The sequence below is a fragment of the Canis lupus genome, chromosome 5 (genome assembly GCF_011100685.1).
Source record: "Canis lupus familiaris isolate Mischka breed German Shepherd chromosome 5, alternate assembly UU_Cfam_GSD_1.0, whole genome shotgun sequence".
NCBI classification, from domain to species: Eukaryota; Metazoa; Chordata; class Mammalia; order Carnivora; family Canidae; genus Canis; species Canis lupus.
The window spans coordinates 81228095-81249640 of NC_049226.1; the positions used below are offsets into that span (position 1 = coordinate 81228095).

A 21546-nucleotide genomic window follows, 5' to 3' on the forward strand; every position below is an offset into this window, starting at 1 on the left:
GAAGAGGACATCCCCCTTTCATTGTTTTTAAACTTTTTGTAAGTTCCACTGTCAGGGATTCCAAATATACATCCCTCTGAATATGGGCATGATGCATTTAAAATATGGCTTATATGAAATCAAGATATTACAACCACAAAAATATATGACAGTAAAATTAAATATTCAATGTAGCCCCTCCCCCAAAAAAAGGAAAAAAGGAAAAAGAGAGAAATATGTGTGAGCATTTTATTTATAAATAAGAAAGTAACCGCTAGAAGAAACTACTTAAAAAGGGGTAGGAAAGGAATGGTTATCTCTGGGGACTGGAACTGTGAAGGGGAAGAGGCAGGGCAGCGGATAAGCTTTTTGACTCATTACAAACTACGCTCAAAGTAATTAATAAAAGTAAGTTTGTTTTAAAAACTAGATAGAAGATAAAAGGCATGTTAAACCTATAGAGGAAATTCAGTGGAAGAACAATGATGGGTTAGAGAAGAGGTCAGGCATAGGAAAAATTTCCCTCTGATTACAAAAAGATCATCACTGATCTATGCCTGTCCTCTCTTGCAGCTCTATGACACAAAGATACAAACAGCAAAAACTTGACAAAAAGGGAAATATCCCTCCTTTAGCAGGGTGCTTCGGCTGTTACATCTGAGACCTCTCATTATGATGAAAGCCAACAATAATTTCAGCTCCAAGAATTCAGGAAGTTGCACAAACTGGGGAAGTTGGTTATTAAATCAAGGAAGTGTGAGGAATTCAACTGGATGGCTGGTCTGTCTTTGTAATTAGAGTAAATGACAGCGTCTAGATGCCAAATTATTGTTAAGTTTCTCTACAGCTCCAAAGCTATGCTAAGTGTGGGCAAGCCCCAACAAATTTATAAAGACTCTGTGTGAGTGAGTGTTAACCAGGCCTGAAGAAAAAACAGGGTTAGAATAATAAACTGGCACAGTTAACAGCTAAAGCTTTGTAAGAACCATACCTAGAGTCCATCTCTCTCTCTCTCTCTCTTTTTTTTTTTTGAGTCCATCTCTTTAAGTCAGGACCCAAGTCATATATTCGAGGGGCACCTGGATGGTGTGGTCAGTTAAAGTGTCCGACTCTTGGTTTTGGCTCAGGTTCATGATCTCAGGGCTGTGGGATCGCACATCGGGCTCGGTGCAGAGTCTGCTTAAGACTCCTTCGCCCTCTCTCCTCTAATCCCCATGTTCCCTCTCTCTCTTGCAAATAAATAATCTTTAAAAAATAATAATAATATATCCAGACACTAAAACAAGGACAATCTATTTACTTAAATTGTTTTCTTCTTCCCGTTTTGGAGGGGAAATATGAAAAGGAATGAATAATCTACATTTGCTCCTAGTTAACTCCACTTGTTGGAAGTGCTTTGGATCACAAAATGTTATTACAATAAACAAAACCTAACAGCAAAGACAGTAACATTTAACATTTGCTGAATGTTTTCAACATGCCAGGGCATTCTGAGCTCTTTTACATGCATTCAGCCATTTAATGCTCCCAACAAACCTTTGAAGTTAGGTATTATTGTTAATATTCCTAATTTTACAAACGGAGAAGTTGAAAAACAGATGGGTGAAAAATATGATCCAAGATATCTGGCACACAGCAGAGCAGAATTGCAAACCTGCAATCGGCTACACTGTGGCCACCCGGGCAGCAATGCCAAGGACAAAGTAACTCTTCGAATAACAGTAGCTTTGCAGATCTTAACTCCAAAGATAGCAAACCTTAAATTTTCAAGTATATGTTCTCAGCCTCACTCCATAAACTTTACTTTTGATTGAACTCCAAGGTCAGAGGGAGGAGAGCTGCTCTGCACATCGCATCCCTAAGAGATAGGCCAGAATTCTTTACTGGGTCTAGCTGGGCTTTGTAGGGACCACTTCATTCCTACTCGATATCTTTATTTAGCATTTCACAAAAGGAGATGAGTGATGCTAATGAAATTCACAAATGAGTCTGCCTTGAGATGTTGCTGACATTAGTGGTAACAGAGGAGCCATACAGAAGGAAATTGAGAACTTGAATTTTCACGAGTTTCAGTGTTTAACAAATGATCCTCAAACACCTCCACTCTATTTGATACTGCAAGCCCCCTAAATCTCTGGTTCTACTACCCTCCCCAAATAAACAAAATCCAAAACAGCCCCCAAAAGCTTAGAATCCACCTTCTCAGGACTGCCTGTCTCAAATACCAGTGCGTGATAGAGACGAAGGGGCAAGGAAGAATGCTGAGGAAAATGGAGCCTCGAGACTGCCGCCACCATCACAGGTTCTGTTGTATGTGCAGAAATTCGAACAAGGCTGCCTGGATGCAGAAGTGAGGAAGGAAGAATGGGAAGACAGCATTTACCTCTGCTTTCAGGGTAATCGCTGCCCTACACATTCAAAGAAACCCACATTTCAGTTGTTCCAGGGTTAGAAATAAAGGAGCAGGATGTCATTCATTTAATTCTATTTATGTAGCTTTCCAAGAGTCAAAGAGGACATCAACATTCTCTTCATGATATCAAAACATTTACTGGTAAAAAGAAAAGAGGGACTTCTGATTTCCCATAAAATAGGGAGTGGTTCTCTTTTAGCTGAATCTTGGTAAGAAAATAAAACTCTTTACATCTCCTAAAGATCCCAAGATGGGTGGTCCTGGTAGGAGGAGTACTACCTAATCTGCAGACTCATTTTTTCCAAAGTTTCCTACTGGCATTTCACCTCAAGCATACCCAAAAAGAAGCTGCAGAATCAGCAGAGCTGACTGATGTGTCAGGCTCTCATTCGTTATGAAGGAGCCAAAGCCTCCCCGGGGAGTTGTCACCTGGCCTGAAGCTCGAACAAGACAGGGCTGATCTTTCACGTTCTCTAGTGTCTCAGGGCTAGGAGACCTGCTCTGTGCTTTGGGCACCAAGCAGTGACACAGACAAGACACAGACTTCAATGAAATGCTCCTTTTTTTCCCCCGAGTTAAGCCTAGCACGAATCCTGATGATATGATTAAGCAAATCTCTGTGATAGGCACTCCAGGCTAGGACTTGCTTAGAAAGTGACTGTTGTTAAATCAGTAACTGTGATGTGTAGGACTTAAACTATAGTTTCATACGGAAACCGGGCAGAGCTAGTATAAGTTTCACCCAAAGGGCCTGTTTTCCCCTGATAAAGGCACATATATCCACATACACTCTGCCGATAAACCTAGCCATGGACCCTCTAGGAGTCCACACAGCCCTCAGGTTAAAATCCCTGTGCTAAGTAGGGCACCCATAAATAGAGGGGAAAAGAGAAACCTTTAAAAAAACTTGCTTGCACAATCAAAAAGAACTTGACTGTTTTCTTCCCCCTGATAGTATAAATAATACATGGTCACTGTAAAAGATGCAAATACTAGAGAAAAGCTAAAGAAGAAAGTAAAATAAAAATCACCTTTGGGAGGTAGGGGAACATTGAAGAGTTAAGAGGAGAGACTCTCTAATATAATGAAGATGTTGTAAAATTGTGGTGATAGATGCCCAACTCTGTTAATATACTAACAAATATAGTTAATCTTACACTTAAAAAGTGCATATTGTATTGGTTTATGAATTATAACTCAGTTAAGTAGTTTTAAAAAAAAATCACCTGAAAACAATACAAACATTTTAGTGCCTTCTCATTCATACACCACTCCTTGAATCACACACACACACACACACACACACACTCTCTCTCTCTCTCTCTCACACACACACACACACACACACACACAGTTTTCATTGTGGACAACTTCATTTTATTTTAACAGCTTTCTTTTTTAAAGCAGGATGGGAGGAGTTCATTGTCCCAGATGATACAGCTTTTATACTAGGTAATTTGAGGTGGTCCAATGATAACACTGAACACTTCAATAGTAAGTAGTGTTATTGCTTCTAATGGTTGAAACAGAAAGGATCTCTTTCAAATTTTACTTCAGTTAGGAGATGAGAGGTGGTCATGGAGGATACGACTCTTGATCTCAGGGTTGTGAGTTAGAGCCCCAAGTTGGGTGTAGAGATTACTCAAAAAACAAAACAAAACAAAACTTAAAAAAAAAAAAAAGAGTAAAAACAAAACAAAACAAAACAAAACAAAACAAGAAAGCCAAACCCAAATTGGTTATATAAGATTATACAGAAGTACTCTGCAGCTATGGCATAAATCATAACATCTTTAAATAAAGGCAGGAAAACATCTTTAAATAAAGGCAATGGAAAGAATTCTTTCATGAATTTACTTATTAATAGAATGCATACTATGTGCCAGATACTGTTACTAAGTCATACAAATATAATAGAACAGTGCCTGTCTAGAGAAAGAGACAAATACAAGACTGTTGATATTGCAAGTTGGGGAATAATGAGAGCATAGGGAGGGAGGAGTCAAAAAAGGCTGTGGTGCAGGGGTAGGTGGGACTTTCTGGAGAAGGGATAAGTGAGCCATGCTACAATAGGCACCAGGCTCTGCAACTCAGAGCTAATTTTACTTTTTGGACATTCTATTTGTTTTTTTCCAAATCTGCTGCACCAGTTTTGGTTGTTTCCTATCCCTGAAGATATTTTCTTTTATTTATTTAATTTATTTATTTATTTATTTATTTATTTATTTATTTATGATAGTCACAGAGAGAGAGAGAGAGAGAGAGAGAGAGGCAGAGACATAGGCAGAGGGAGAAGCAGGCTCCATGCACCGGGAGCCTGACGTGGGATTCGATCCCAGGTCTCCAGGATCGCGCCCTGGGCCAAAGGCAGGCGTTAAACCACTGTGCCACCCAGGGTTCCCCTGAAGATATTTTCAAGCTTGTCTTGCATTTCTTTGAATATACTACTATACCTGGCTACTTCATAATTTGTGTGTGACGATTCTAATATCTAAAATCTTCTGGGTGCTTTGGTAGCTCAGTTGCTTAAGCATCTGCCTTCAGCTTGTCATGATCCTGGGATCTTCGGATAGAGCCCCACATCAGGCTCCCTGCTCAGAAGGGAGTCTGCTTCTCCCTCTCCCTCTGCCCCTCTGCACCCCCTCTGCACCTTCTGCTTCTGCTTCTGCTTCTGCTCTCTCTCTCACTCTCAAATAAATAAATAAATAAATAAAATCTTTAAATAAATAAATAAAATAAAATCTTCTGGAATCTTGTTTCCTTGTGCATGGGCATTTTGTGACTATGTATTTGTTATTGTTCATAAAGAAATGTAAAGTAATTATTATGGGAGGAGAGAATGGAGAGTTGCTGCTTAATGGTTACAAAATTTGTGTTTAGGATGATGAAAATGTTTTAGAGGAACAACCCAGGTGGCTGAGTTGGTTAAGCATCTACTTTTGGTTTCCACTGGGGTCATGATCTTGGAGTTGGGGGGATCAAGCCCCACATCAGGCTCTGTGCTCAGCAGGGAGTCTGCTTGGCATTTTCTCTCTCCCTCTACTCCTTGCCCTGCTCATGTATGTGCATGTGCTCTCTCTCTCTCTCTCTCAAATAAACAAATAAACCCTAAAAGAAAAAAGCTTTGTAAACAGCTATGACACAACATTGTGGATATATATGGTAAAAATGGCAAAATTTATGTTACATATATTACCACAATAAAAAAATTTTATTACTAAAAAATTAAAAAATAAAAAGTAGAAATTGTTAGGGGGTTCTTTGGGTCTAGGATGAAGGTGCCTTCCTTCATAGGAGATACACTTTTGTTTCTACAAGATATCCATACATATTACCACTACAGAAACTTCAAACTCTAGGGGTGCCTGGGTGGCTCAATTGGTTAAGCAACTGACTCTTGATTTCTGCTCAAGGCAAGATCTCAGGGTCATGAGATTGAGCCCCATGGCAGGCTCTGCACTGGATGTGAAGCCTGCTTAAGATTTTCTCTCCTTCTCCCATTGCCCCTACCCCAACACCTCCCCACATTCTCTTTCTCAAAAAAAAAAAAAAAAAAAAAAAAAAAAGAAACTTTAAACTCTAATTTCCTGCTTGAAAATTTTTTTTTCTCTGCTTGAAATTTCCTGAATCCCAATAATATAAATCTGCAGAGAAGGTGGTTCACTCAGTGATTATAACCTTTCAGGGACAGGTTTTCCTTCCTTACTTCCTCCTGCCCTGCTCAGTGCCAAGACAATGCCCTTTCACGCCCTTCTGATCCACCTGAAGGTGTATTTATTTGGGGTCTAAGCTTAAAGCTGGAGGTCTTCTATTAGAAGTTGGATTTGGGCTTTCGTCTCTGCAACTCTCCTTCAAAGCCTAGAAACTGGGGATCCCTAGGTGGTTCAGCAGTTTGGCGCCTGCCTTTGGCCCAGGGCAGGATCCTGGAGTCCCGGGATCGAGTCCCATGTCGGGCTCCCAGCATGGAGCCTGCTTCTCCCTCCTCCTGTGTCTCTGCCTCTCTCCCTCTCTCTCTCTCTCTCTAAATATATATATATATATATATATATATATATATAATGAATAAATAAATCTTTATTTAAAAAAAGCCTAGAAACTCACAGCTTAATTTCTTCAAATGCCCTCAGGGAAAGTGAAGGTTCTTACACTCAGTTTACCTTTCAGGATTCTGGCTTTTTCTTAAGATGTTGGTTTGGTGAGTCTCTGCTTTCTTGTTGGTTCTTTAATGCTTTTTAAATATTTTAAATATGTTACCCTATGGGATGCCTGGGTGGCTCAGTGGTTGAGTGTCTGCCTTTGGGTCAGGGCATGATCCCGGAGTCCTGGGATCAAGTCCCACATCGGGCTCCTTGCATGAAGCCTGCTTCTCTTCCCTCTGCCTGTGTCTCTGCACCTCCCCCCCGCCCCGTGTGTATCTCTGATGAATAAATAATATTAAAATAAATAAATAATAAATAAATGTTACCCTACACAATGATTGTTTTCAGCAGAGCTGTCTCATCATTACCAGAAATGGAAGACAGAAATATACTTTCTTCTAGGTTTTGCCTGGTTTGAATATAAGACTTAATGTCTTAATTCACCTGACAAATATGGTACATGTTGAGGTTTCTTTGTTATTTGTAATGGTCAGCATATATTTTTCACTTATAAATTCTGTTATCCTAAAAAAGCATCTTCACTCCTGAGCCCCTCCTTTAAACTGCTGTCTCACTGTGCTAACCTTGAGGTTATTTTCATATTTTACAATTTTTGGCCCACTGACCTAACTGATCCTTTCAGCAACCTAGTAAGTGTTATATGTCACAGTTCCTAAAACATACTGCTGAAAGATCAAGCATGCTGTGCCACTAGAGAATCACAGTTAAGAGCAAAGCAGGGTGGCTCCATGAGCTGTCATTTTCCTTGTATGTCCTTGTTATGAATAGCATCTGGATAGACACATCCATATGAAATTTTGCTGCTAATTTAACCATTTGACTGTTGAATTGCAAGATAAGAAATAATGAACATGTTCAATTTTATCTGGTTAGTATTCTCTGACTTAATAATTTTGCAAACTGAATCTCTTTATAAACTAAATATAGAAAAAATATTATTATGGTCTGGTTTCCAAGCAACCATTTCATTAAGAAAAGCTTCACTTGGGAAAAACATCTGTTTGTCAGTAAGGTTTTGCTGTCATCATACAATTTCACGATGAAAAAGCCATGGTCACCCTGTGCCTTGGTAATCCCTAGTTGTGAAAAGGTCAACAGGGGGTACTACAACAGAGAGAGCCATCTGTTTCAATCTGCACTAGTCCGTGAGCCTTGTTATCATGAAACAACTCAGTTTTCCTAAACAGCCACATAATTTAAAAACATTACCTTCTGATTATAAAAGCAATAAATGTTCATACTTATAAAATGTGAAAAATGTAAAAGGGCATGAAGAAGAAAATAAAAATCATTTGGGTTTTTGACACCTTCTTATTGGATCTCATTTCAAAAATAGATTCCACTGCTAAAAAAATTATTTGAAAACCACTGACCACAATTCACTTCATATGGTTTTACCTTTTTCATCTGTAATTAGGATGTTTTTCATAATGGTTAAGGGCTCTGTGTTGAAACTGACTTTGGAGATTGGTAGAGATAGAGATTTGCTGTTGTTTTACAAGCAACAGAATCTTGTTTTCACATGATATCTTTAAAGGAGACTCAACGAAAGGGAAAAAAGCAGAGCCCTCTAGTTAGAGTGGGGTTGACTGGTGGTCTGAGTCCACACAGCCTACCCTCTTTTTCACTGATCCTAGGGTCCTTTTTTAAAAAAAAAAAAAAAAAAAAAAAAAAAAAAGATTTTTATTTATTTATTCATGAGAGACACACAAAGAGAGGCAGAGACATAGGCAGACGGAGAAGCAGGCTCCCTGCAGAGAGCCCGATGTAAGACTTGATCCTGGGACATGGATCACGTCCTGAGCCAAAGGCAGACACCAACACCACTGAGCCACCCAGGTGCCCTGACCCTAGGGTCCTATACAATATAGGCATTCATGTGGTCCTGACTGTGTGCAGGCTCCTCCGAGCCACAACACTGCACCTTTGCTGTCCCCTCAGTCTGGGGAATTCTTCCCTTCCTTCTTTGTTAGATTCATACATATTAATCTGCCAGATCTCAGCTTATGGGTCACTTGATCCTTCCCCTCTCTATCAGGAAAATGTTCCTAAAACAGGATCTCATACCACTGTGTACTCTTTCTCTATAGCACCTGTCAAAGTCACATTTCACATTTGTTCATGTGATTACTGGGTTACTACTTGCCTCCCACCATCTCCTCCCCTCCATCAAATGTAAATTCCATAAAGGCAGGGAATGACTTTTTCTTAGCAACATACTGAACACGGTGCCCACAGGAGATGCTTGATAAATCTTTAGGGATGAATGAATAAACATTTTAAGCCATTAAGAAAAAAAGTCAATCGCCAAAGATATTTTATAATTCTTTCTGCCCTTATCTAAAGCAAGGTTACCAATAATGGAAAATAAAAGTTGGACATCAAGTGCAAACCTGCTTCCAAAAACAGACTTCCCCTAAGAAAGAAAACTTTAGCAATCATGCCCTGGCAGGTGGACAGGAGGGATGACCTAATTAGGTCTTTGGTAGCTCAATGCCTGTGATCCATTCCCTGAGGCTCAATTCATCCCCAATCTTCCAACTTCTTCAGGGACATGAGAGACACCACAATGTCACGAAACCAAGCACAAAGATCTAATGTAAGAATCTAATGATGAGTTGCCAAAACTGTATGGACACCATTTAAGTGCACTTTTCCCAAGTGCACTGCCCAAGATCTTGACATGACTGAAGAAGGAGAAAATGATGCTTCAATTAGTTAAAAATGTTAAACTTATGACTCAGCAACAAAAGGAACTATGTCAGGGTTAATAAAAAATATAATTGGGCTTATTAAGTGTGTGAACAGTTTCAAGGATCATCTTAATCACTTCTGGTGAGATTAGGAATTTTAATTTATATTTGGAATAAAGGGGCCCACAGGCTGCTTGCTGTTTAGTTTCAGAAAGAAAAGCAAGGACAGGGCACCCCTTTCGCCGCTACCTCAGAGCAGTTCCAGAACAGATGGATTCCTTCAGATAGTCAAGCTAATATCATACTTAAGCATAAGTCTAAGGAGGAACTTGCTATTTTACTTATGAGTTCTCTCACTAGTTTATCTTCCTGAACTCACCTTCAAATTCCAACTTTGCTAACTACAGGGTGGCTCCCAAGCAAAATTTCAATAGCTATTCTGTAGAGAAGGTACTTACACCTTCTTAATGGCTGGTGAAGTAGACATTGAAAACAACTGAGTATCCCACTGTATCTCTTATGACTGCAGGTTGACATGAATAGGAGGTAAAGGAGCCCTGGAAACCAAGAAATTAAGAAGTATTTACATGCTTAGCTGAAAATGTCAAAAGCCACTGGTTCCAGGGTTTGATTCACTGTGAGAGCAAGGTCATGATAATTTAAGAATGGTGAGAAAATGGAATGGAGAGAGGAGGGAAATACAGAGGTAGAACTTGGCTCTGGAGTTGATTCCAGTCTCCATCTCTCACTGGTTGTCGTTTTACAGGTAATAGCTTGGAACTTCAATTTCTCTGTCTGAAAAACGGGGAGATGAAGATATGACTCTCACAGTGTGGTGAAGAGTAAATGAGATTATATAAGCTACATCTGATATGTACTGGCACTCAATAAATCTGGGGTGAAAATAAGAACAAAGGAAGTGTAAGTAATAACTATAACAAGCATGATAATAGCATGACAATCCAGGAAGCCCATCACCAAGACATTACTGGCAGGCTGGCAACAATGGCAAGCCTTTAAAGACTCCCTAGAACCCAAACAGAACAGCTTGGATGCCTTGCTTTGGCATTCCAACAGCTTCTGCACTCCAGTCCAATCCCACTCCTCCCTTTCATGCTCATTTTGTTCCACTAACAACTTGAAGGGCTTATCTTCCTCTACACTTGCCCTATTCTTGCTCATTCTTCTGCCTCTGCTTTTCTTTCAATCTTGACTCCCTCACTGTAGCTCCACACATCTCAATACTGTCTGTCCACCCCTCAGAGTCCTAGGGGCTCCATGAAAAACTACTGTCCTGAATTTTTTAAGTTTATTATTGTATTTTTTTTTTAAGATTCTATTTATTCATTCATGAGAGACACACAGAGAGAGAGAGGCAGAAACACACACAGAGGGAGAAGCAGGCTCCACACAGGGAGCCCGATGTGGGACTCGATCCCAGGTCTCAGGATCACACCTTGGACTGAAGGCAGCGCTAAAATGCTGAGCCACCCAGGCTGCTCAGTTTATTACTGTATTTTTAGAATTGCAGAATTCAGTGGTTTTTTAGTATATTGACAAGGTTGTGCAATAATCACCAATATCTAATTTCAGAACATTTTCATCACTCATATCTATTATCAGCCACTCCCACCACAACCCTCTCCTCCCATCCTCTGGCAACACTACTTTACTTTCTATCTCTGTGGGTTTGCCTATTCTGGACATTTCACATAAATGGAATCATACGATATGTGGCCTTTTGTGTCTGGCTTCCTTCACTTACCATGTTTTCAAAGTTCATCCATTTTGTAGAATGAATCAGTACTTTATTCCTTTTTATTGCTAAATAATATTTCATGGTGTAAGATATACCACATTTTATTTATCCATTCATCAGGTGATGAATATTTAGGCTGTCTTTACTTTTTGGCTATTATGAATAATGCTGCTATGAGCATTCATATATAAGCTTTTGTATGGACATGTGTTTTCATTTCTCTTGGGTATGTATCTCGAAGTGGAATTGGTGGGTCATATGGTAACTATGTTTGACTTTTTGAGAGCTGCCAGACTGCTATCCAGAGCAGCTGCACTATTTTACAGTTTCCACCAGCAGTGTATGAGGTTTCCGTTTCTCCAGAGCCTCATCATTCATATCATTTTAAAGTACGTTATTTTTAAATGTCACTTATTGTAATCAGAAAGGCAACAAATACCAAAAGTTCTGTATAGAAAGCTATGCATTTACCTGACCCACAATCTCTGCTGATACATTGCTGAAACAATCATGATCATCAGCAGGAAGAAAGGCAGGCAGTGTGAGTCACACACTCAGATTCCACTAATGGAAGATGAATTTCAAAGATACACATAAAGATTGCTTAAAAAATAATACCGCACACATTGCCAAATGAATAACCCCCCCCAACACAAACACACCACACTCATATACACAAATCAAGCAAACATGAGATCAGCATATTATTAAGTTATAGAAAGGGTTGATTTATAGTGAAACCGTTTCCCACTGGCAAGCCTAGTTCTCCTATATGTAAGACCACCTAGGAACTCAGCCCTTGTGCCTGAGAACAAGAACAATGTGTGCACTAGGATTAATTATTTTTCCCTATTGCAGGAGCATCCTCTTCAGAACCAGAGAGAGTTAAGACTCAAATTCTGATGCTAACAGTATCGACATTACTCTGGGCTGGTTTCTTAATGGTTTTGAGCCTCAGTTCCTTCATCTGTACATAGGGCTAATACCTAACTTGCAAGGTTGCTGTGACTGGCACAGTACAGGCCCTTAGTAAGTAGTAACTTCTATAATATTTACTGCCATTTCTCTTACATGGCAATTATCCACGACAATCTTGGGCAGTGAAAATAACTAACCTCGAAGTCGCCAGTTCATCTTCTTTTACTTACAGGTAAAAGTACTAAACTACTAAATACTCTGATGCAAATCTGAATGTTTCAATTTTCAGTTAATAGAGAAAACTACTGGATAGATATTTGAAAAATAAGGCTAATGTAAGACTCAAGTGTTCTGGACTTTAAAATGCAATCTATAACTGGAGGGAGAGAGAGAAGGCTATATATATATATATATATATATCACTAGGGCTGCAGTAAGAGAAGGTAAAGTGGAAAAAAAAAGAGAGAAGGTACAGTGAACTGGGATTCCCAAAAAAATGGGTCTCCACCACCCTCCCAACTTCTGTGACTGTAGGAAAGTCAATTATTCATTTATAAAAGGATTATCATATCTGCTTTTATTATATTTTGGGATTGTTTAGAGTCAAAACTTTCTAGATAATTAGGAATTATTCAATTTTAATAAATATTACTGATAATCATATGTTTTTAATCTTAAACGCACAACAATCGAGTCAATTTCTACCATAATTTGGAAAGTTCTAAAGAAGTAATCAAGTGTATTGGAGAGAAAAAAAGATTTGGAAGCCATGAACAAGGTTCAAGTTGGTTGCTACTGTCCTATTAGAAGAAAGACTTCCATTATCTAAGTCTCAGAATGTTTAACTATGAAACAGGAATCTCTCTCTTCACATCGCAAAATTAACTCAAAATGGATCATGGACCTAAGTGTAATTGTGAAAACTATAAAATTCATGTAAGAAAATATGAAAGTAAATCTTCATTAGCCAGGGTTAGGCAGTGATTTCTTACATATGACACCAAAAGTGCAATCAATAATGAGAAATATTGGTTAGACTTTATTGAAAGTAAAAAGTTTTGTCCTTCAAATACATCATTATTAAGAGAAAAGACAATCCATGGAATGGCAGAAAATATCTGTAATTAACATACATAATAAAGAACCTGTTTCCAAAATATATAAAGAACTCTTACAACTCAATAAAAAGACAAAATATGTAAATTAAAAATGAGCAAAGAATCTAAACATTTTTCCAAAGAAGGTAAGGACGTGGCAAGGAGCTCAAGAAAAGATGCTCAACATCATCAGTCATTAGGGAAATGCAAATCAGAATCACAGTGAGATACCACTTCTCACCCACTAAGATGGCTGTAATAAAAAAGACAATAGTAAGTACTGGTGAGGATTTAGAAAAATTGGAATCCCCCTACATTGCTAATGGGAAAGTAAAATGGTACAGCCACGTTGGAAAACAGTTTGGCAGTTCCCCAAAAGGTTAAACAGTTACTATATGACTCAGCAATTCTAATCCTAGGCATAAACTCAGGAGAAATGAAAACATATGTCCAAAAACTTGTACATAAATGTTCACAATAGTGTTATTCATCATCGTAACTTAAAAGTAAAAACAACTCAAATATGACATCAACTTATGAATGGACAGACAAAATGTGGTTAATCTATACAGTGGGACATTATTCAGCCATAAAAAGGAATAAGTACCAATTCATGCTACAACATGGATGAACCTCAAGAACATTATACTAAGTGAAAGGAGCCAGACACAAGACCAAACATTGTATGACGCTATTTACAGGGAACATCTCAAATAGGCAAAATGTATAGAGACTAAAAGTAGTTTAGTGTTCCCAGGGGTAAGGAATAGTGGGAATGGAAATTCACTAATACTGGATATGGAGTTTCTTTTTGAGATGGTAAAAAAGTTATAAAATTAGATAGTAGTGATAGTTGCACAACTCTAAATATATTAAAACACAGAATTGAACATTTTAAATTGGGGAATTTAGGTATAAATTAAATCCCAAATAAAAAGTCTAAAAAATAGGGATAATCTTCTACCTCTAACTACTTCAACCATTTACCAAGATAGCAGATGTGAGAGACATTATTTTAAATGCACACCCGCTAATTAGGTAGTACAAAAACCAGGTCAGGACGTAAAAGTAATCTTCCCATTTCAAGGACATAAATGGAGATGATAAACTTCACAGCACTGCATTCTGAATTTCAGTGCCAGACCCAATTAGATGGTCCTTCAAGGGATAGAACTATTTCCAGCTAATGGTTTCTCAACTTACTTTATTTGAGGTAGAAATCTGAGAATGAGATAGGGAGTTCAGCTTCTGACAAGTTAAAACTTGTAATCCTGCTTAGTTTGAAACTCTGTAAAAACAATTTCACCTTCTATCCACCTTTCCCCCTTCCGGGCCTTTTGCCTTCCCACCCCTTGGCTCTTTTGCCAGAAATGAAAACTCTTCTCTGAAGAGAAAGAGGATAGGAGAGTTAGTAAGATCTGTTTGGGCACGTCAAGATGTCTAGGTTTTCCTTACTGCACACACATAAGTATACTTTCACCTCATATGCTTGGCTCAGAGCCTAGGGTTTTTTGGGGTTTTCTCTCTTTTTCAATGAGTCTGGTAGTTTTATCCAAGGATCCTTCTGACATTGATGGGGATCACTTGGATCCCTGAAATGCTTCTGTCTCTGGTGTTGCTTTCAAAATGTCTTTTAAATAATTGAAAGTGACTGAGAGGATACACGAGCAGATCCACAGTATAATAAATAACCTGACTATAATATCTTACTAGAAGAATACTTATTTATCATATTTGTTATTGAATATCTATTTCAAAACTGAAATGTGAAAAATATCTCAAACATCTGATATACATTATGGGACCCCCAAGGACATAGTTTAACTCCTATTTTGGAAAAGAGGACTTCTACTTTTTACTTTATATACTTCCTTCTCAAATTTTTTAGAACTATGAAAATGCATTAATTTGTGTAACAATAATAATGATATAATAAAGAATGAAAAAAATAATACAAAAGGAGTCTAAAAGGGAAAGACACTTAATGGCCATAATCTAAGATTAGGCCTTTTAATTATGAACTCTGATTTGTAACTGGAACACAGGAACTTGGTATATAATTCTCCGCCTGAAGAACTTGCTACTGAGTACCCACCCACTTGGGAGAAACCGCTGCAAGAACTAAATCAACCATCACTTTCTCAGTAGGACTAAGAGAGATGCAGGCTGTCTTTCATAAAACTAAAATTTAACTCACAAGGAATTTAGTTCTCAGATGGCTATGATGGACAGATAATATACACACCATAAATTCTTACATCAGGTATCAATAAGGAACTGTTGAATGAATTAATTTATTTAATTCCTCTCTTCTCTGCCGGTAGACTGCAAAGTTGATGAGAAATTACAAAATACAGCTTATCAAACAAATTAAGCAAAAGATATGCTGTAATTTTCACATGGAGATATTTAGACAGCCTAGAAAGGAAAATTTTAAACAGAGACACATGCACACATGCATGCACATACACACACACATACAACTAAATGCTACTCAAACCACAGCCAAACACCCATTCTACTGCAGAACATTTATAAGTAGGCTGGCCTTGTCTGACTGGGAGTCCAAAATGGCCTGGTTCTTGGCATGCTTTACGCCTGGGCAAAGGACACTGGCAATTCAGGTGGGAAAATCCAGCTCTTTCCTTTCATAATGGGAAATTCACCTAAGGCCTTGGCCTTTAAGTGCATGTTACAAACACCAAAACATCAATTAATTCAAACTTGTCCATTGTGGGGACCTGAGAACAGAAATTACACCTCTACCCCCCATGTTCTTCATTGCCAAATTAACTACTAACTGATTAGCACACCAATTAAAATTACTAAAAACAAACATAAAACCAACAGTTGTGATTTTTATAGTAGACCCTAGAGGCTAATGAGCTCAACGGGTTAATCAGCTAAGGAGCTTATTCCAAACAGTAATGTTGCCATAGGAGAATGACATACCACCTCTTCTCCAAAAACCGTCCTAAAAAAAAAAAAATCAATAAGAAACATCTCCTTAGCATAACAGTATTAGAGTTTCTCGAGAAAAGTACCAGGCATTTGAGGTTCTTGCTTCACCAATTTATTTTGCTTCCATAAGTACCATTTATTGTCATGTGACTTCCTGAGCCCCAGGCATATCTTAATTCCAGGCCTCTGCCCATTCACCTGAAGGTAGTTAATTTCTTGAAACCTACTCTTGGGCACCTGGGTGGCTCAGTCAGTTAAGCGTCTGCTTTTGGTTCAGGTCATGATCTCACAATCCAGGGATCAAGTCCTATATCTAGCTCTAGGCTCATCAAAAGTTTGCTTCTCCCTCTGCCCCTTACCCTGCTTGTGTGCTCTCTTTTGGATGTGCTCTCTCTCTCAAATAGATAAAATTTAAAAACAGAACAAAACCCTACTCTTTCAGCTTCTGCTCTCAACTAGTTGTCCTTTTACCACTTTGGGTGGTCATTTTGTCTCCTTTGAGGAATTTTCTTTTTGCTTTTTAACCTGGGCATGACAAGTAACTGTTGAAGTGTTTTTAAGTATATAGTAGGTGCACGATAAATGTCTGCTGAATAAAGAATGAATTCCAAGGCTCTGGCCATTATCACTGTATGCTATCCCCTCTGCACTCTCTCTTAAGCTTTAACTGCCAGATCTGTTCAGAGCATACAAAAATTATACCAAGAAAGAAGTAGCCAATAAAGATCCAAGCATGCCTTGTGCTCACAGAGGACCTTGCCTTTTGCAGATAAACAGAACACATCAGTGTGAAGGACTGCTATTACTGGCTTTAATTCTTCACTTTTCCCTGCATTCATGCCCTTTGTTCTATGACCTGGCAGTCTGTCCCACTAAAGAAAAAGAGTCTATTTCTCTACTTCTTGACTTTTGGGCTCTGCCACATTGGCTTATTTCAGCCAACAGAATGAGACAGAAGTGATAAGATGCTAGTTTCAAACTTAGGCCTGAAGAAGCCTCTGGAGTTTATTCTTATTCTCTTACACTTCTGCCATCACCACAAAACACTCTAGTAGGCCACTGGGCTAGTGATGACCAGGAACAAGTGCAGCAGAGCTGCCACAGCCAGCCCACAGAGCTGCAGGGCAAAGCAGAACTGTCTAGCCAAACCCAGCCTGCATCAGCTCAATTCCATGGGTCTACAGATGCGTGAGTGATAATAAATGATTGGTGCTTGAAGTATTGAGGTTGAGGTAGTTTGTTACATAGCAATAACTACCTGATAGAACCTGCCTACTCAAACTTCAGACCTGAGAAGTAACATGTATCACCACATTATCTAGCAATCTAACAGTAGAAGCAGTAGTAATATAATGGTGATGATGATGATGATGATAACACTAAATTCATAACAACTAACCTTATTTGAACACTGTGTGCTAAGTACTTTTTTTAAAAAAAGATTTTCTTTATTTCAGAGAGAGCGTGTGAGAGCAGGAGGAGGGTAGAGGGAGAGGAAAAGAGAATATCAAGCAGACTCCATGCTGAGCGTGAAGTTCGACACTGGACTCAATCTCATGACTCTGAGGTCATAACATGAGCTGAAATCAAGAGTTGGACCAGAGTGCTCCTGCACTAGGCACTTTCAAGGTATTAACTCATTTAATTCTAATATTAACCTCTATAAAGTAGACTTTTTAAGATAGTTTCAGATTTACAGAATTATTCAGAACATAGCACAGAAAGTTCTCATATTTTCTACACCCAGTTGCCTCTATTATCAACTTTCACATTAGCATGGTACATTCGTCACAATTAATGAACTAAGAATGACATTTTACTATCAACTAAAGTCCATAATTTACTCAGATTATCTTTGTTTTTCCCAAATGCCTCTTTTCTGTTCCAGGATCTTATCTACCACATTACATTTTATCATCATATCTGCTTAAACTCTGACAGTTTTAACCCTTCCCCTCTTATAAAATTTTAATTTTTTTGGTAACAGTTTATTGAGATATAATTCACATATCATAAAAGTCGCCAATTTAAAGTATACAATTCAATGGTTCTTATAATATTGACAGAGTTATTCAATGATCACCACAATCAATTTTAGAATGTTTTCATCATCCCAAAAAGCAATCCTTACCCCAGCTATTAGCTCCCAATACTTTCCCCTTTCCCAACAGCCCTAGGCAACTTCTTACCTAGTTTCTGTCTCCATATATTTCCCCATTCTGCATATTTCATATAAAGGAACCATATAGGCAGCTCAGTGGTTGAGCATCTGCCTTTGTCTCAGGTTGTGATCCCAGGGTCCTGGGATCCAGCCTGCATCAGGCTCCCTGCATGGAGCCTGCTTCTCTCTTCTGCCTGTGTCTCTGCCTCTCTCTCTCTCTCTGTGTCTCTCATGAATAAATAAATAAAATCTTAAAAATAAATAAATACATACATACATACTAAGTAAATAAATAAAGGAACCATACAATTTGTGGTCTTTTGTGACTGGCTTCTTTCACTTATAATGTTTTCAAGGCTCATCCCTGCCATGACATGTTTCAGTATTTTATTTTTATAAAGACTAAGTAATAATCCACTGTATGTATAAAATACAGTTTGTTTATATTTGTGCTGTTTCCACCTTTTGGCTAATATGAACAGTGCAGCTATGAACATTCAGGTATATAAGTTTCTGCATGGACATATGTCTTCAATCTTTCTGAGTATTATACCAAGAAGTGGAATTGCTGCGTCAAGTGGTAACCCTAAGCTTATCTTTTTGATGAACTGTCAGGCTGTTTTCCAAAGTAGTTGTACCATTTTACATTTCTATTTAGCTCCCTTTTTACAGATAGGAAATTGAAGCCCAGAGAGATTAAGTAATTTGTCAAAACCCATACAGCTGAGCAGCAGAGGAATGGAGGTACACCCAGGTGGTCCATCCCAGAGTCCTAGCTCTTGACAATTACATTCTTTGGGTAGAGCCAAGAGAAGTTGTGAGATAACTGACTTTCTCATCATGTCTGATTCTCCTCCTTTAGGAAGGGTGCCTACTCTCTACATCCCTGTTTGTGATATTTCTCTGCAGATTTGGAATCCACAAATTAATGGAGACCGGGAGAACAGTAACAAAAAAATCACAAAAAAGAAATAAAATTATTGCGAAAAACATTTCGATGAAAAAATATTATATACTCAGATTTTTTTAGTTTAAAGGGAAAGCAAGGGTACATACTAGCAGTAGTCAAGTACATAAAAGGTTAAGGTAATGAGAGTTTATGTGTGAGACATTTTTTACCTCCTTGAGTGAGAAGAAATGGGTTGTGATCTATAGGATAATAAAGACCTCCTCATCATTATCAGACACTGAAATTCTATTGGAATCTTTAGGGAACCATCCAGGAATATTATTATTATGATGTAAATTGAGTCCTCACTAGGAGGCAGGAAGATGGACAAAATGACCAACAGTCTGATGGCTTGATGACTTTAGAGATTTTGTGCAAACACACATGCTACAATCTTTGGTTCACAGACTCAAAGTCCTTTAACCAGGACTAACTTACCCTGAATAGCAGACAGATATACGAAGGTATCTTCATGCTCCAAGTTCTCCAAGAATATCTGGAACCACAAAATAGAGCAGCGCTATGATTTGCAAAGAGCAAGCAGGAGACCCTTACAGCAGCCTCAAAAGAATAAATGCTTTTCTTCTTGTCTTAGCTAGACATTGGTCTGACTTCAGAATTTTGTAGAGAAAACAGTATATATGTTTGAAGTCCTATTTTTACAATAGCTAAAGGAGGGCAGCAAGTTAGGGGGAGATACTTCTTGAAGTGGCTAAGTATATACCAGAAGTAGGCATGGAAACCAAAATCTGGGGAAAAAATTCTGAACATTTTCTCCACGTATACTACCCATGGTGGACAACATTCTCATGTGTATCATGAAAGACTACCAGTCATGACACACACGATGCCAAGTTTGGGGTTATGTCCAATTGACAGCATATTTGCTATAATTTGGTCCTTTTCTCTTCCACTCAGAAAGTATATGGAAATGCAAGTGACAGAGATGTTACTGGGATAACCTTGAATCTATTCTAATTTATTTTTTTAAAACCTTTTGCAAATTTTGGCACTTCAACTGACATTAGTAATGAATTATTTTCAACAGATTATCTCACAATTTAGGAACAAACCAGGGTATGTCAACTGCAGAGGACACTGCTTATCTAGAAGCTATGACAGCAACATATTAAATTTAGGCCCTAATATGAGGGCCAGAGAACAGGAGTGGCCATGCGCCCATATTCTTCTTGCTTGGTATCTGGTGGGGGGGACGGGATGTCTGTTCCATATACGGCGATGCATCATTTGCTGGCACAGTGATTCTTGATACCAACTTGATGCTGCCGGTCTCCACATCTGCACCATGCTACAGAGAGCCTAGATTAGTTAAACTGGAAAGAAGGCCAGATTGGAAGGAGTGAGGGTCATGTAAATAAAGGAAGCTTAATCCAGGGTAGTGGCCATGGGAAAAAATAGGAAGAGATACATATTTGAGAAACTTCTTGGAAAAATAATTGACAGGACCTGATCGATCATGGACAGAAGATGAAGGTTAAATAAGTTAAAGAAAATTCCAAAGACGTTCATAGCATTCACCATCTAAACAGTTGTATGGGGGCGCCTGGGTGGCTCAGTCAGTTAAGGATCTGCCTTCAGCTCAGGTCATGATCTCAGGGTCCTAGGATAGAGCCCCATGTCAGGCTTCCTGCTCAGTGAGGGAGCTTTCTCTGCCCTTCCCCCTTGCTCGTGTGTGTGTGTGTGTGTGTGTGTGTGTGTGTACGCACACGCGCGCACACACTCTCCCAAATAAATAAAATCTTAAAAAAAAATAAACAGTTGTATGATGGGATATTTTTGATGATTACTCAAAGGAGATATATAATGAGGTTTTTATGAATATTTCAATGGCAACAAATCCTTGGCATATTTCTGGCCTTGGTTTTCTCATCTATAAAATGGGGATAATACCAATACTGCAGCTATTATGAGAACTGGAGATAATGTCAATTATCTGGCTCAATAAACAACAGTTATTATTTTTATTATTACTGTTAACTTATTTGAGAAAAAGGTAGGGGGACAGAGGGAGAAGTAGGAACTCAAGCAGACTCTGCACTGAGCACAGAGCCCGATTCAGGGCTCAATCTCATGACCCTTAGATCATGACCTGATCCAAAACCAAGAATCAGCTGCTTCACAGGTGCTCCAACAGCAGTTATTATTATTATACCATTGGTTCTAATACTTTAGTGACCATAGATAAATGTTTTTAATCAGAATTATAACTCTTAATCTAATGGCTGAAGTACATGAAAGAGGAACAGCTATGTGGCTCAGTCAGTTAAGTATCTGTCTTCAGCTCAGGTAGTGATCTTGGGATCCTGGGATCAAGCCCCTGAGTCGAGCTCCCTGCTCAGTGGGGAGCCAGTTTCTCCCTCTCCCTCTGCTCCCCCTCCAATCACATTCTCTCTCTCTCAAATAAATAAAATCTTTAAAAAAATAAAGTATATGAA

General features: G+C 38.5%; 1 protein-coding gene across 4 annotated transcripts in view; it reads right to left on the reverse strand.

Annotated features, from left to right (window-relative positions):
* TANGO6 (transport and golgi organization 6 homolog) overlaps positions 1-21546 on the reverse strand; it is a 200886-nt gene that overhangs the window by 96204 nt on the left and 83136 nt on the right. For all 4 annotated transcript variants that reach the window (XM_038538490.1, XM_038538492.1, XM_038538493.1 and 1 more), the window contains one exon: positions 19529-19586. In XM_038538490.1, coding sequence (XP_038394418.1) covers positions 19529-19586 — 58 coding nt within the window. The remainder of the gene's footprint in view (positions 1-19528; positions 19587-21546) is intronic.